This window comes from Myotis lucifugus, unplaced genomic scaffold (genome assembly GCF_000147115.1).
Source record: "Myotis lucifugus unplaced genomic scaffold, Myoluc2.0 scaffold_1075, whole genome shotgun sequence".
Classification (NCBI taxonomy): domain Eukaryota; kingdom Metazoa; phylum Chordata; class Mammalia; order Chiroptera; family Vespertilionidae; genus Myotis; species Myotis lucifugus.
The window spans coordinates 66,088-81,425 of NW_005872123.1; the positions used below are offsets into that span (position 1 = coordinate 66,088).

The 15,338-nt window shown below is 42.2% G+C and overlaps 1 protein-coding gene across 1 annotated transcript in view; it reads left to right on the plus strand.

Annotated features, from left to right (window-relative positions):
* Positions 1-332: 332 nt before the first annotated feature.
* The window catches only part of LOC102433857 (complement factor H-like), a 34,689-nt gene continuing 19,683 nt past the window's right edge, over positions 333-15,338 (plus strand). Inside the window, exons 1-7 of the mRNA XM_023747966.1 lie at positions 333-660; positions 8,287-8,472; positions 9,277-9,382; positions 11,786-11,862; positions 12,393-12,584; positions 13,240-13,410; positions 15,091-15,264. Coding sequence (XP_023603734.1) covers positions 603-660; positions 8,287-8,472; positions 9,277-9,382; positions 11,786-11,862; positions 12,393-12,584; positions 13,240-13,410; positions 15,091-15,264 — 964 coding nt within the window. The 5' untranslated portion in view covers positions 333-602. The remainder of the gene's footprint in view (positions 661-8,286; positions 8,473-9,276; positions 9,383-11,785; positions 11,863-12,392; positions 12,585-13,239; positions 13,411-15,090; positions 15,265-15,338) is intronic.

A 15,338-nucleotide genomic window follows, 5' to 3' on the forward strand; every position in this document is an offset into this window, starting at 1 on the left:
AAAAATCAGCATCCCCATTTCTTGCTTTCTGAACTCATTTATGCCGCAGGAGCATGAACCTGTTGCTTCACACACCCTATGAACAAGCCTTCAGAGGACTGAGGTCAGGCCTTGCAGGAAAAGCAGTTCCCCCCATTCCACCAGCCCCTGCATTTTTGGCAAAGCTGACCCCTCCACCCCCTCCCCCAAAAGGATTTTTCAAAGAGCGTCTGTTATTTCATATCGCGAGGTTTCCCACAATGGACCTGCTTTGGGTGTGAGTCAGGAGAGGGTTTCAGAGTCCAAGGGCCATCAGTTAAGAGCTGCACATTCCCAGAACCCCAAACAGTTTCCCGCAGGGAAGGGCCTGGCTTCTGAAAGCCCAGCCAGCGCAGGTCACAGCGCTCCCATTCAGTGGGAGCCAGGAGAGGGCTGCTCTCCCTCCCCTAGGCCAGGGCTCCTGAGGGCGGCGCGTCTGGCCATCTCCCTGTTTCCCAAGCTGCGTTTGAACTTCCTCCTGGAGCCAGCACTTCCCTGCACTCAGCACAACTTTCCGGGGCAGAGGACACCCGGAGGGCGAGTGAGCATCAGCTACTCCATGCACCCCTGGCAGGCCCCCCAAAATGAGGCTCCCCGCGACGATTCTGTGGCTCATGTTATGGTCTGTGTGTGTAGCACAAGGTAAGAGTAAGAATGAAAGACTTTTTTTTTTCCCTACGACTATACTTTCAAGCACTTGCTAGCAGTCTTTTCGCTGTGGCAAGAAGAATGTGCTCTAGAAAATGCGGTTTATTCCAGCCGTGTGACTTAGTGTTTGAGTGGCTTTGGACACCGAAGTTTAAAGCATCCACGTGGCTTAGTGGCACGGCATTCTGATTCTTCAGTGTGAGTGTATTTCATGGAAGTTTTCAGAAAATGTTTTTGGAACTGTCTTTGAAAATTGTAGTATGTGTGATCACTTCCATTTGTAATTTTCATAAAGTATGATTTCCTTTTTTGCTTTCAGTTTTCACTGAAATGCTCTGTGTCACGGTATTAAGCAGTATGTGAATATATGGAGAAGCAGAATAGAAATTAGCAAAAGCCTTCAAATCATATAATGATTGGATTTATTTCAGATATAGTATTAGCTCTTCCTGAATATCGTTTAGAACTGATGTTGCCATGGCCTTATAGATGACCATTACTTGTATCATTAGAATGAAAATATGATGTAAATTTGGAAAATAAGAAGAACACACCTTCTCTGCAATAACCTACCTTGTTCAGTAGGGTTTCTCCCTGGGGTTGTAGATAAGACTGATTCTAGAATAACAGTCTTCAGCTATAGTGACTTTGAATGAAGGAGGTTTCTTCTGATACCAGGGGGACAATTTCTGGATTCATCATTACATTTAATTCTATCACTATTTCTTGATAGATTGATGCGTTTCTTAAACCCGACTGAACAAATTTGCTTTCCTAGTTCCTGACAGGCAATGGTGTGATAGGTACATGGTGGACATTGCTGAGCCAAATGCATTGCACAGTGTTCCTAGGTTCTCAAAACTTTCTGCTAAGCCAACACATTTTGAGTGAAATGTTTACTCATGTCAGCGTTGAGGAAAGTTCACACATAACCTAGGCCCTCTGGCTCTGAGGGTCTTTCAAACTAGAAAAAATAGCAGATTTTTTTTAACTTAAATCCTTCAGTAACTCATGCAAGTTTATTCCAATGTGTTTCATACTTTTTGAAAAATAGAGCCTTTCTAGTTATGTTGTTCTAATATTCAACTGTGTGACTTTTAGCTTGTACACTTTAGATCCAGCCACTTTTCAAACTTGGTATACAACCATTTCCCTGCACATATCAATATTACAACTAGTATTTAAAGGTAAAATATTATTTATTGACAAACAGTCCAGAACAATGATACAGGCTAACCACAGAAAACTTTTTTTTACATGCGTTTTTGTCATTTTTTTAATAGAAATACATGTGGTAGTGTTTCACCATTTACAAGTTGTTTGTTGAGGTTCTATGCAGACATTGTTTGTCATGTAAAGATTTAGTCTATTCCTAGCTTATGTTGATGACTCAGGAATCATGCCAAGTTTAATTAGACTTCTTCAATGACTACAGAGCAGAATTTGAAATATTAAAGTTGGGTGCTACAAAGTATTTGTGGTAAAGATCAAATAAAAGGCATTTACATTATTTGATGAGGTTACTGATGCCAGGTAACTTACTTCTAGCTTCGATTCCTTATGTCACCTTTGAATGTTTAAGTGTGACATCAGCTTCTGCCGGGGACTTGAGCACCATATACATTATCATGGAATGACTGTCAGTCCGCCACTTCCTAATAAGCACAGCTGGAATGTTGAAAGCAACGCTCAGCTTAGCCTCAGGAATGCCGCCATGCACAGGCACTGCCCAGGCCTGTGAGAAGAATGACATGAATTTCAGTGGCTATAGCACAACTGTTTTCTCCCTTGCTGGCCGAATAGTCCTGAAACTAAATGAGTTTGCTGTGCGTTATTGTAACTGGATCACTTTCCCGCGAGGATTTTCCTGGGAAAAGGGAGACGTGGATAGCACACAGGGTCAGAACCAGACGAAGCGATTCTAGAAGATAAGGTATTTCCAGGTAGACTAGGTCCAATGGATGACGCGTCCTATGAGATGCGGAGGGACTGCACCAAAGCAAGCCTCATTATTTTTTTGTTTTTTGTTATTTTGAACTCTGAAGTATTTTTTAATAATAAAATTTTTAAGTTAAATTTTATTGGGGTGACGTTGGTCAACATGAACACATAGGTTTCATGTGTGGATTTCTAAGTTGTGAAATCTCTATACAGCCCCACGTGCCCACCACCCGAAGTCAAGTCTTCTCCTGTCACCTCATGTGAGGAGCCCCTTTCCCCCCCACCCCACCCCGGCAGCCGCCACTCTGCTGTTTGTGTTCATAAGTTGCAGTTTTGTATCCCACATAGGAGTGACATCGTATGGTTCTTGGCTTTCTCTGTCTGACGTATTTCACTTAGCATGATGTTCCCAGGGTCCATCCATGTTGTTGTAATTTGTAAGCGTAGGCAGGTCCTGGAAAAATGCATATGCTCCTCTTTCGCTCGCATAAATTGTTCAACCAGAAGGGAATTTGCTTAAGGATGGCTAACACTATTCTTAGCTACAAGGAAGTTCCCAAGTCGGAGTTGGAAGCCCAGGTTAGTAACGGTTCATTATTGGCCTTTGATTGTCGGGGCTGGAGCCAAAGTCTAAGTGGACCCACTTTTATTTGCTCAAACCCTGATTGTTCTGCAGCTTTCACCACTTCCCCTTCTTTCAGGCTCTGCCTCCTCCTCCTCCTCCTCCCCCCACACCCCTCCCCCACCTCCCCAGCCTGGCCATGACTCTGCCAACCAATCCATGTGTGTTCTCTCAACTCCTGTGCACTTTGCCCATTTCTTCAGAACATAATGCATGAAAAAGACATGATGTAATTGGGGGGAAAAGTGCCACATTTTAGCTTAAAATGATAAGGAAATATTATAAAAATGTCTCAGGAAGTAATGGAACAGGGAGAAAAAATCACAAAAAATAATGAAGGGAAAGGGGAATAAAAGATTTGACAGAGCACTTTTATTTGTTTTGACACTTTAATGGAGAGAGAGCCAAGTTTCTCATAAATCTTGTTAACTCGAAATATAATAGATAGAAGAGAGATTATAAAAATGTTCCTTCAAAGGCTCCCAAAAGTTTTTTGAGCTAAATCAAAATAATTTCGGACTTCACAAAGTAGAGTGTAAATTCAAACTTGGGACATGTGGACGGGATGGACAATGGGATTACAAGTGGTAGGGTTTCTTGGGCTCATGCAACTGAACTTCTGTTCCCATGTCCTCTCTCATCTTCTATATTTGCTACCATCTACCATGCCCTTCCACAAGTTGTCCATAGCCTACAGAGATCATGAAAAGGTTCCCAGATAGTTTCATATTCATTCATCCATTTGTTCATTCATTCATTCAACCATCGGTTCTTGATTGATGGACAGCTACACAACACACACTCTGACTAGCACTTTCCAAATGGTGGTCAGTTAGTGGGGAAAACAAAAGGAATGATTATTGCATTTTACTAACATAGTGTATTTGATCATATAAAGAATTGTGATGGAGATAAACAAAGGAGTCTATGATCATTTAGAGAAGGCAAGAAACTCAAATTGGAATGAGAGAACGGAGTGGGGTAGGGTTGAGAGAGAAATATGGCAGGGTGGTGAGGACATCTTGAGTGGGTTTTGAAGGCTGAGTAGGAGTTGGCCAGATGAGGACAAGGGGGACATTCAAGATTAAGGAAACATCATATCAATAATTAAGCCTATTTTATAACCTGGCTTTTATTTGCCTGAATTGACAAAGAGCTAACTGTTCCAAGCTCATTCTCAAAAATTTTCAATTTGACAAAGAGTTATTTTATCCCAAATAGTCAAAATGTTGGTATGTACAAAGGGCTGACGTAGTTCTGTAAAACTGGAGGACTGAAGCCATTGCCCATCTTTCTAACTCTTCCATCGATTGAACTTCCCCAAGCACCACAGGCACAATTGGGTAGTGTGTGTATTGTTTTTCTTCCCTTTCGCTTTTCATTTGTATCCCCAAGATTGTCATGATAATTATTCAGTTGCTAAATAATTTTAGAAAAATAGACTAATTGAACAAAGAGACCAACTTCAGTCTACCAAAACAATCTGGATTTGATCATGTTTTCTCAAGTGTTTAATTTTATTATAATTTATTTTATTTGATTGAGAATACTTTTCAAACGAGTTTATAGATATATTGACATTGAAAACCAGCAATTAGCTCTGTGTGTCTTTGTTAATACTGCCCCCTTAAAATTTGAAAGTGGAAAAATTAGGTGAGTACTGATTTTTAAAATATCAAGTGTATTTGTTTTTAACTTTGATCAAAATTTTATAATTATGTTCCTCAAATTATCGTAAAATGAATCCTATTCTAGTTCAATAGCCAAATCCATTCATACTCCATATTTATAGACTGAATAATTTTGTCTTGTTCACTTGGAAAACCAGACCAAGCAAATAAAAAGTTCACCCAGCTAGTGTTTCGCCAGGGAAGAAAATTAATGGGCATTTAATGGACTCTATAAACACGTAAGATGAAGTATTCATTGTTTAAATCCAGGTAAATACTTACATGAAAGAAAGCTTGGATTATTCATTAACTTAGAACTTGAGAAATAAGATGGCTATTCAAAAAAAAATAACAAAAACTTTCAAATTAATCCTATCTCCTGAAAGAGCTGTCCATTTAATACAAGAGAATGTGGTTGGTGCACATCCGTGCCAACATTTTGACTATTTGGGATAAAATAACTCTTTGTCTAATTGAAAATTTTTGAGAATGAGCTTGGAACAGTTAGCTCTTTGTCAATTCAGGCAAATAAAAGCCAGGTCATAAGATAGGCTTAACTACTGATATGACACAATTCGGTGAATCATCACTTTAAAATGTTTTGTAATGACACGAGTTGAAAATACTCAGTATATTCAAGACTAGAACACAAGTAGACAGGAGGTACATTTGAAGTGGGGAGAGCTTAATATTCATGAAAGTCCCTCCACCCTATAAAAGAGTACATAGCCCAGCCGGTGTAGTTCAGTGGTTGAGCGTCCAGTCAGGAACCAAGAGGCCGCTGGTTCAATTCCCGGTCAGGGCACATGCCCAGGTTTCAGCTCAATCCCCTGTGGGGGTGTGCACGAGGCAGCTGATCAATGATGTTTCTCTCTCATCGGTATTTCTATCCCTCTCCCTTCCTCACTCTCAAAAAAATCAATAAAATATTTTTTTTTAAAAAGAGGACAGAGATTGTCCTTCCTTTAGGGAGCCAACGTGGATGGGAGGATTGATGAAAGTCTAGTAAACATAAAACAATGATGAATCCTGAGCTGTTTGGGAAGGAAATAATGTTTAAGTAGAGCCTGCAGGAGGAGACAAAGCCAGCTGTCAAAAGCCTGTGGTCAAGAATGTTTCATAGTCAAGGTGATGGATGAGAGTAATCAGAGCTAAGAAACGAGGTGGCCGTGGAAAGATGGGAAAACCGAGCGGGGGTGATACATCCTTTTCTTAAAGAGTCAAGATGTGCATTTAAAGTCCATGAAAGAAGCACTTTTAAGTATTATTTGACATAAAAAGGGGAATCAGTCAGCTTGGGGACTCCTGAGGGGCAGTAAACGAACACACAGTGAATATTGGGAAAAGCTGGTAGGAAGATGACGCGAGATGTCTACCTTTGTCTTTTCCACCTGGTTGTTAAAACCCATGAACTAAATTTGAAAAAATCAAGAATTAAAGGTGTAACTGTGCCATCTGGAAATAGAACAGTAACCAAAAGGAAGAAAACTTGTCACCTCTCTGGCCAGCAATCAGGCTACATTTTGTGTGTGTGTGTGTGTGTGTGTGTGTGTGTGTGTGTGTGTGTGTGTGTCTGGATTACTCTTTTCGATAGATCGCTGCATTAGTAAAAATAATTTCAGTCGAATAAATTAACTGAGAAAACTGTATTCCTTTTCCATTGCATTAGCTTAATAACAGAATAGGAAGCAAGTTTATCAAAGGGTTACTATATTAGTGGGAAATAGTTATGGGCTCACAATATTGGCATCTGCATTTGAAATTTAACTCATGTATTTTTCTAATAATCTGAACGCCATGAAGTGGGTCTGAATATCAAAAGGGGAAAAACGCTTGTTAGCCTGTAATTAGCTGGAAAATTTTCACCTAAAAACAAACATGAACATTAAATTGTAAAAAAAAATAAAATAAAATAAAGAACTCTGGCTTAGGAGGCTGGAGGTTTGTATGGTTTCCTGGCGAGGTATTACCACCACCTAGTGGCAAAAAGTACATTTACTTCCTTCCAGGAATCAAAACTGCACTGTGGGATCATTTCTTGCAAAGTTCCCAAACATCAATGTGCTAAAAGCTTGCGAAATCTTCAGGAGAAAACCAGTGCCTCTGTAGTATGGCATGGAGCTCTCTGTTCTCTGAAACACTGTGAAGTGTTTTAATCATGAATATGTTCTATGATGAGATCGGTCCTAGTCGATTATTTTTTTATCTTGTCTTTAAAAAGGAAATTCTAGAATAGAACGTTAAACCATTAGTATAAAACCAAGTAAGGAAAGGAGTTTAGCAATAAAAAAATAACAGTAATTATGTGTGGTGATAACTATGCATCTTTATTTTTTATTTTATTTTATGTTTTCCATCCCCATTTACCTCCTCTGTGCCCTCTTCCACCTCCACCCATCCCCCTCCACCCCTGAAATCACCGCACTATTGTCTATGTCCATGATTCTCTCTCTCTCTCTCTTTTTTAATGCATCTTTAAATTTGCCATTTTAAAAGTCATGTGTTGGGGGTTCACTAATGTACTCATTCTAACATCAGGAGTAGTTATATCTAAATTAAGCAGTAATCAGTATTAAGAATATTAGCAATAATGGCAGAAGGCATGAGCATCATTGTTCACTTCCTGTGTTCATATCACCTTACCGTGCTTCATTTTTCTAAAGAAAATTGACCCATTTGTAATGGGAAGTCTGTATCTTTCATTACTTATGTAATAGCTCAATTCCCTCTGAGGGCATATCCTTCATTCATTGTGTTTTTCTTCACATCGTACATTGGTGTCCAGTAAATATTTTCCAACTTGATGAGTGCAAGGCAGCAGTTAAAACAATATACTGAAGTATGAGCATTTCTCTGGAAAGTTATTCTTACAAATTTATGCAGCTTCCATTTCTGTAAGCTAAAACATATGTTTTATATATATTAAGACATCCGTGTGGCTGGACCTGTAACCATATATCCTCCTATATAATAAAGAGCTAACATGCTAATTAGACCAGACAGCGGAACGACCTGCCAGAATGGCCAGTGGACAGGGGGCGGGGCCAGCAAGCCTGAACCGCCAGGCCAGCCATGGTGGTCCTGGTACCCCCCCTTCTGAAGAGGCGGCTGGATAGAGGGCTGCATGGTCCCGGTCCCGGTACCACACCTTCCGCAGAGGCAGCCGCAGGAGAGCGGGCCTAAGCTGGCTGGTGGACATCCTCCGAGGGGTCTCAGACTGCGAGAGGGTGCAGGCCAGGCTGAGGGACCCCCGAGTGCATGAATTTTCATGCACCAGGCCTCTAGTATATATATGTGTGTGTATATTTTTTAAAGTAAAACTAACCTAAACATACTGTCTAGTTAAATAGCTACTTTGAACTCTTGTTCTGTTTTTCTTGTTTGTAGATTGTCAAGGGCCTCCTCCGAGAAAACAGACAGAAATTCTGATGGGTATCTGGTCTGAACAGAGCTACCCGGAAGGCACGAAGGTCACCTACAAATGCCGCCCTGGGTACAGGACGTACGGCGTGATCACCGTGGAATGCAGGAGAGGGGAATGGGTGTCCCTCAACCCGTCCAAGATATGTCAGAGTAAGTCAGCCACACATTTGCAGCATTTACCAAAACTTTTAGTTGTGAAAAGACTGAGCGTTTAGTTCTGTAGCAATACTGGCTGAACTATATCAGTGTTATCTTAAGTACGAAACACAACACCATCTTTATTCTTTAAAAGAGAGAGGTAGCCCGGCTGGTGTGCTCAGTGGTTGAGTGTCAACCCATGAACCAAGAGGTCACGGGCTTGATTCTCAGTCAAGGCAATGCCCCTGTTGCGGGCTCCATCCCCAGTCGGGGGCGTGCAGGAGGCAGCCGATCCATGATGTTTCTTTCTCATGAATATTTCTACCTATCCCTCCCCCTCCCTCTCTCTCTAAAAATCAGTAAAAACATATATTTTAAAAAATGGGGGAGGTAATCTTCCAAATTTCAAAAAGCAAGCGTACAGATAAGTTCCACTCTAAAATAATGACTTTGCCATTCTTCACTTTTCCACATCCTCAATTCCATCCTCTAATATAACATCCTTGTCCTGAAGTCTTAGGTCAGTGATGGCGAACCTTTTGAGCTCGGCGTGTCAGCATTTTGAAAAACCCTAACTTCACTCTGGTGCCGTGTCACATATAGAAATTTTTTGATATTTGCAACCAGAGTAAAACAAAGATTTATATTTTTGATATTTATTTTATATATTTAAATGCCATTTAACAAAGAAAAATCAACCACAAAAATGAGTTCGCGTGTCACTTCTGACACGCGTGTCATAGGTTCGCCATCACTGTCTTAGGTGAATGTGTTTCCCGTGGGAGGTGCTACTACTGACGCCTTCCTTCATTTCAGAAAAGCCCTGTGGTCACCCAGGAGACACGCCCTTCGGCTCATTCGAACTTGCAGAAGGAAATAAATTTGAGTACGGTGCCAGGGTAGTTTACACATGTAATGAGGGGTAAGTAGTCACTCGAAAACCATGTGTATGAATTGAGGTCATTGATCACGGATATGGTAAATAGGAACTGTCCTAATTTATATTTGTAAGGTGACTATATTTTTCTATGAGCCTTTTTATAGGCAGCACACACGTAACCCTCAAAATTAAAATCAGGTAATGGAAAGGATGATGTCTGGATACCATATTCTCTCCTCAATACGGAAAAATTACAATGAGGTCACAGTTTGATTCCCTGTCAGGGCACATGCCCCGATTGCTGGCTCGATCCCCAGTAGGGGGCGTGCAGGAGGCAGCCGATCCATGATTCTCTCTCATCCTGGATGTTTCTCTCTCTCTCTCCCTCTCCCTTCCTCTCTGAAATCAATAATATATATATTAAAAAGAAACCACAGTTTAAAAAAGAACGTATGGATGTCCTGGGTTCTAGACTCTGACAGTGACTGTCCCCACCACTCAGCTTGGACTCCACCAGGACTAGATATTTGTCAGCAAAAAGAAGTCCGTGGGCCACACAGGGTCAGCCAACTGAAGTGTTTTATGCTGCTGTTAGGTTTTATTAGAGATAGTGTTTTGCCTGTCTGAGGGCATGTAAATCTTTGGCCCCGTTGTGAGATCTAATGGTAGAAGGGGTGTGCTACACCCATGGTTTCTGCCCATAAACTTGACCCCTTGTCCCCCCTCACCTTCTCTTTGCTGAATACCTGTTTAGCTGGATACCAGCCACTTGTTATGATATTTAGTATGGAGACCCAGTTCCATTATCCTATAAGTAGGAAGCGTTAAGGAGGAATTATGCAGAAAGTCTGGTATTTTGCCTGGCTGGGGATACAGAAACAGCAGCCATTCCTGCCCCCCCCAACTCCCTCCTCCCCATCAGCACATACACAGTCTTTCTCTCTTCCCTGCCCCCCCTCTCCTACGCATCCCCCGCTGGAAGGTTTTGGGGCCGATTCTGTGGGATTCCTGAAAGAGCTTTGGGGGCCTGGGCGGGTGTCCGCTGTAGATGGAAAGTGCTAAGCAGGAACCTGCTTTCTGGGCCAGAGGAGCGGAGGGCACATTTCCGAACCAGTGACCGCTCCCCTCCGAGACAGGCATAGACACCTGGACGCCCAGCTCTGGGGGCGCACTCAGTCCACTGACATGTCTCCCGCCCTCAGAGCATGAGGCACAGACCAGCGAGAATCCAAGAAAGACGAAGTCTGTCTTGAGGAGGAGTCTGTCTGTTGTACTTGTGCAGTGGGCAGAACGGCTTCCTCATCTGCAGATGACGGAAGCAGGGTCTATGGGGAACTTCCCAGAGGGGAATGGAAGGCCCTTGTCAGCACTACCTCCCTGTGGTCACCAACAGGCCTTCCCTTCCTTGATTTTTTTGGGGGGAAAGCATTTGGCCCGCAGCGGCGCCCCACTGTAACAGTGAGGGAGGGTTAAAGCCTCTGGCGTGGACCTCACATTCTGCACCCGCCTCAAGGAACATTCCCTCCAGGAGAGAATTTTATTATTTTTTTTAAATAATTTTTAAAATATATTTTATTGATTTTTTTTACAGGGAGGAAGGGAGAGGGATAGAGAGTTAGAAACATCGACGAGAGAGAAACATCGATCAGCTGCCTCCTGCACACCCCCCACTGGGAATGTGCCCGCAACCAAGGTACATGCCCTTGACCGGACTCGAACCTGGGACACTTGAATCCGCAGGCTGAGGCTCTATGCACTGAGCCAAACTGGTTAGGGCAAGGAGAGAATTTTAGATTTCAGGCCTGGCTTGAGGAGTTGGTACGATTAGGTAAATTCAACATCGAATGGGCGATGTAAGCAGAGCAGACTCGACGACCACACTCTGCAAAGAATCTTTAGGATGGAGATGGGGCCACGAGCTGAAATAAATCCCACACTAAGGAGTCTTCCCTGACAAGATCCTTGATTCAGGAAGAAGCCCAGAGTGAGCAGAAAATGCCGCCATCTTGGAGGGGAGGAGAAGTAAGGCTGAAGGAGGGGTAACATAGGTCAGCTGTTGGTCACTATCATGTTTATGGCTTTAGTTTTGGGCTGACAGTTCATAAAGCTTATTACGTTGTTAAGTGCAACCGATTAACTGACTCAATGAAAAAATAATAGCATATTGTGTGTGAAATGAAGAGTTTGCATCATGAACCAAGGGTTATAGTTATCTGCAGTCTGTCCACCTAAGGCTTGAGGGTCTTTCTTAGGAAAGAAAAAACAAAATTTAAGAAAGGTAAAAAGAAATTTAAGAGATAAAAACAGAAAGAGAGAGTGGAAGAACCAAATGTATATGCTTTTAATAGTCCCTTAAATTGGAGTTTCGACAGTCAGCATGGTATCGAATTTAAAGCTGCTTATGAACACACATTGGCTCACTCCCCTGCTATTTTTGGTTTCCAGGTATAAAATGATAGGTGACACTGATTTCAGAGAATGCGATGCAGATGGATGGACCAATGATATTCCTCTATGTGACGGTAGATACAATTCTAAAAATACCTAAGGTGTTTTTAAATGTCTTACATTAAAATATCCTTCAAGTCTATAATTAAATATTTCCTCTGCAAATTGTTACTTATGGTTTCTCAAATAGCACAGACAGTCTAGCTGACCTTTTTACTACTACATTATGTTGTGTTTCAGTAACCAAATAGGGATTCAGCCTCATCTGATCTAATATTTAAAGTAGGAGCGCTTGGGAAATCTAAAACTTATTTTTCTTTTCTTTTGGATTCTAACCTCTAGAAAGAACACAAGCATCACTATTTAAAATTCAGGGGATTCTGAGAGATAAACTCAATATTGTTGTTGTTTTTTTTACTTAGTGGACTTTATCTCCAGCAAACAGCTATATTGAATGCTTCCTCAAGAAAAAAAGAAAACAAAAACGTTTAAGTAATTTCCTCCCGTCTTATCTTGCTGATTTTTATATCTATATCTGTGTAGATACATATTTTTCATGGTCAACTTCCACATTCTTCTAGAAAAAGTGCGGTTCCTTTTTCAGTGGTTAAGTGTCTGCCCGTGGAGGAGCCGCAGAATGGGAAGCTCATCAGCAGCGCCTACGAACAGAATCAGGAATATACTTACGGCCAAGTGGTCCGGTTTGAGTGCAAGGCGGGCTTCAAGCTGGATGGGCCGGCGGAAATACATTGCTCAGGAAACGGCCTTTGGAGTGGCGATAAGCCCAGCTGTGTGGGTAAGATGCTCCTACTGTTGATTTTCGTTTTTTTCTCATGAAAATAGGCATCGCAAAAACACTGCGCCTCCTAAAGAATCTAAATGGTACTGATACTAAGTGACATTTATTGAGCATTTACTACTTCCTAGTAATCCATCTGAGGCAGCGGTTCTCAACCTGTGGGTCGCGACCCCTTTGGCGGTCGAACGACCCTTTCACAGGGGTCGCCTAAGACCATCAGAAAACACATATATCATTACATATTGTTTTGTGATTCATCACTATGCTTTAATTATGTTCAATGTGTAACAATGAAATTGGGGGTCACCACAACATGAGGAACTGTATTAAAGGGTCGCGGCATTGGGAAGGTTGAGAACCACTGGCCTCACCAATGGACACAGACACCAGGGGGGTGAGGGCATGAACGGATTTGGGGTCGGGGGGCACTGGGGGGATACGGACACATATGTAATGCCTTAATCAATAAAGAAAACAAGGTGAATGGTAAGAGCGACAGATAGATTCCTCAGGCATTCAAATCAAAACCGAACTGCTGCTGGGCTGCCTACTGGACCCAATGGAACAGGGCTGGTGACCTGCGGGAACTGTGTCTCGGGCGCATCCCTTCATGTACGTAACAGACATCTTGGCGTTTCACCCCCGCGCTCAGCCATCTCCTGCAGCCTCCCGAAGATCCCAAACGGCGAGCCCACGTCTCCTAAGGCCTCGTATCGAGAAAACGAGAGGCTTCAGTACCGGTGCCTCCCGGGTTACAGTTACAGCGGAAGAGCAGAGACCGTCTGCACCCAGTCGGGGTGGACCCCGCCTCCGTCCTGCCAAGGTAACCCCCTCTTTCTCACGGGTGTCTGTTGGGGTGCACCCCATCCACCCTGTGCACGCACTGCACTCTCTGTGCCTCCGCTCATTGCACACATGTGCTCCGTGTTCCCCTGCGACAGGGAAAGACCTACCTGTGGAGAGTGAAGGCCTCCCCAGGGGCATATATTCTCCCCAAATTTGTAAGAAACGTGGAACTAAATAAAAGACATTTTCAAATAACCTTAGCCGGGATAGGGCACAAACTTTCTTCCATCTGGTCTATGCTTTGTAGTGTTGGGGTTTTAGTTGAGAGTAATTTATCAAAACTTCAGTCTCTGTCCGGCCAGCATGGCTCAGTGGTTGAGCATTGGCCTAGGAACCAGGAGGTCAGGGTTCTATTCCCTGTCAGGGCACATGTCCGGGTTGCGGGCTCCATCCCCAGTGTCGGGCTTGCAGGAGGCAGCTGATCCATGATGCTCTCTCATTATTGATGTTTCACTCTCTATATTTCTCTCTCTCTCTCTCTCTCTCTCTCTCTCTCTCTCTCTCTCTCTCTCTCCTTCCTCTCTGAAATCAATACAAATATATTTTTTTAAAAACTTCAGTCACTGCATTCATTAAAGGACAGTCTCTGACAATAAGTCACTTGCAAGAATGATGAAAAGTACGGAGACCGGCTAAATAAAAACCACCTTTGGCCCAATTCATCCGTCCCTGTGCAAACTGGATGTTTCTACTGATTCACAACAGGGAGTGCCAATGTGGGATTATTATTCTTATCCCAAATCTCAATGATGGCTTCTAACTGTAGGAACAATGTGGCCTCACACTTTGTACAGTCTCAGCTGTCACTCTTTTGGATAGAGCCACCTGCCCTGGCAATGTTTTAACAGCACCATTTACTTTCATGGAGATGATGAGAGTAGGGAATTACAATTTGTCAAGGGAATTATGTCCACTGCTTGAAAGCAACCACCATTTCTTCTATTCTTAGTTAATTTAACAAAATTCTCCCAATATTATTTGGTTGATCTCTTAGGGTAACTTGTGTTTTTATATACTCGTATGTCTTGTAGATTTTGACTTCAAACATTGGTGTTAAGTTTAGCTATACTATGAAGTGAAAACTAAGATAGGTAGACTGGACTGCAATGGAAATATGAAAATATGATAAATATAGCAAATTAAAGTGAGAGAAAAAATAAACATTTTAAGTATATATTTATTGATTTCAGAGAGGAGGGAGAGGGAGAGAGAGAGACAGAGAGAGAGAGAGAAACATCAATGATGAGAATCATTCATAAGCTACTTCTGCACTCCCCACACTGGGGTTCGAGCCCTGATCTAGGCACATGCCCTGACCGGGAATCCAACCATGACATCCTGGTTTATGGGTCGATACTCAACCCCTGAGCCACACTGGCCAGGCAAAAAATAAACATATTTAAGGTTCATTTGAGGTTAGTGCTGATTAACATCAAATACTGGAGACATATTTTACTGAACACTTGTGTCTAGGTGTTCATATATATTTTCTACTGTTTCTATATAATTGTTGCTGATATATATATAAGGACAGGGTGCTCACTAGAATGCCACTTTGCTCTTTGGAAAGAACAAAAAATGACATTCACTTTATTCTCATGTCCTTGATGATTTTCATGTGATTTCTGCATAATAGACATGTCCTTTTTCTTTTCAGAAATGACATGTGACCCGCCAAGAATTGCAAACAGTCACTTCGTTGCTGACAGGAGCAAATACAGAGTGGGACATGTAATCACATACTACTGTAAAAGTGGCTTTTACCCTTCCACCCGGGGAAATACGGCAAAATGTACGGACATAGGCTGGGATCCTCCTCCAAGATGTAGCTGTAAGTTCCCTTCATATCTTCACCTGCTCTTAATTCTGCAATTACTTCCCTTAAAGTTAAAATACGGGGAACCA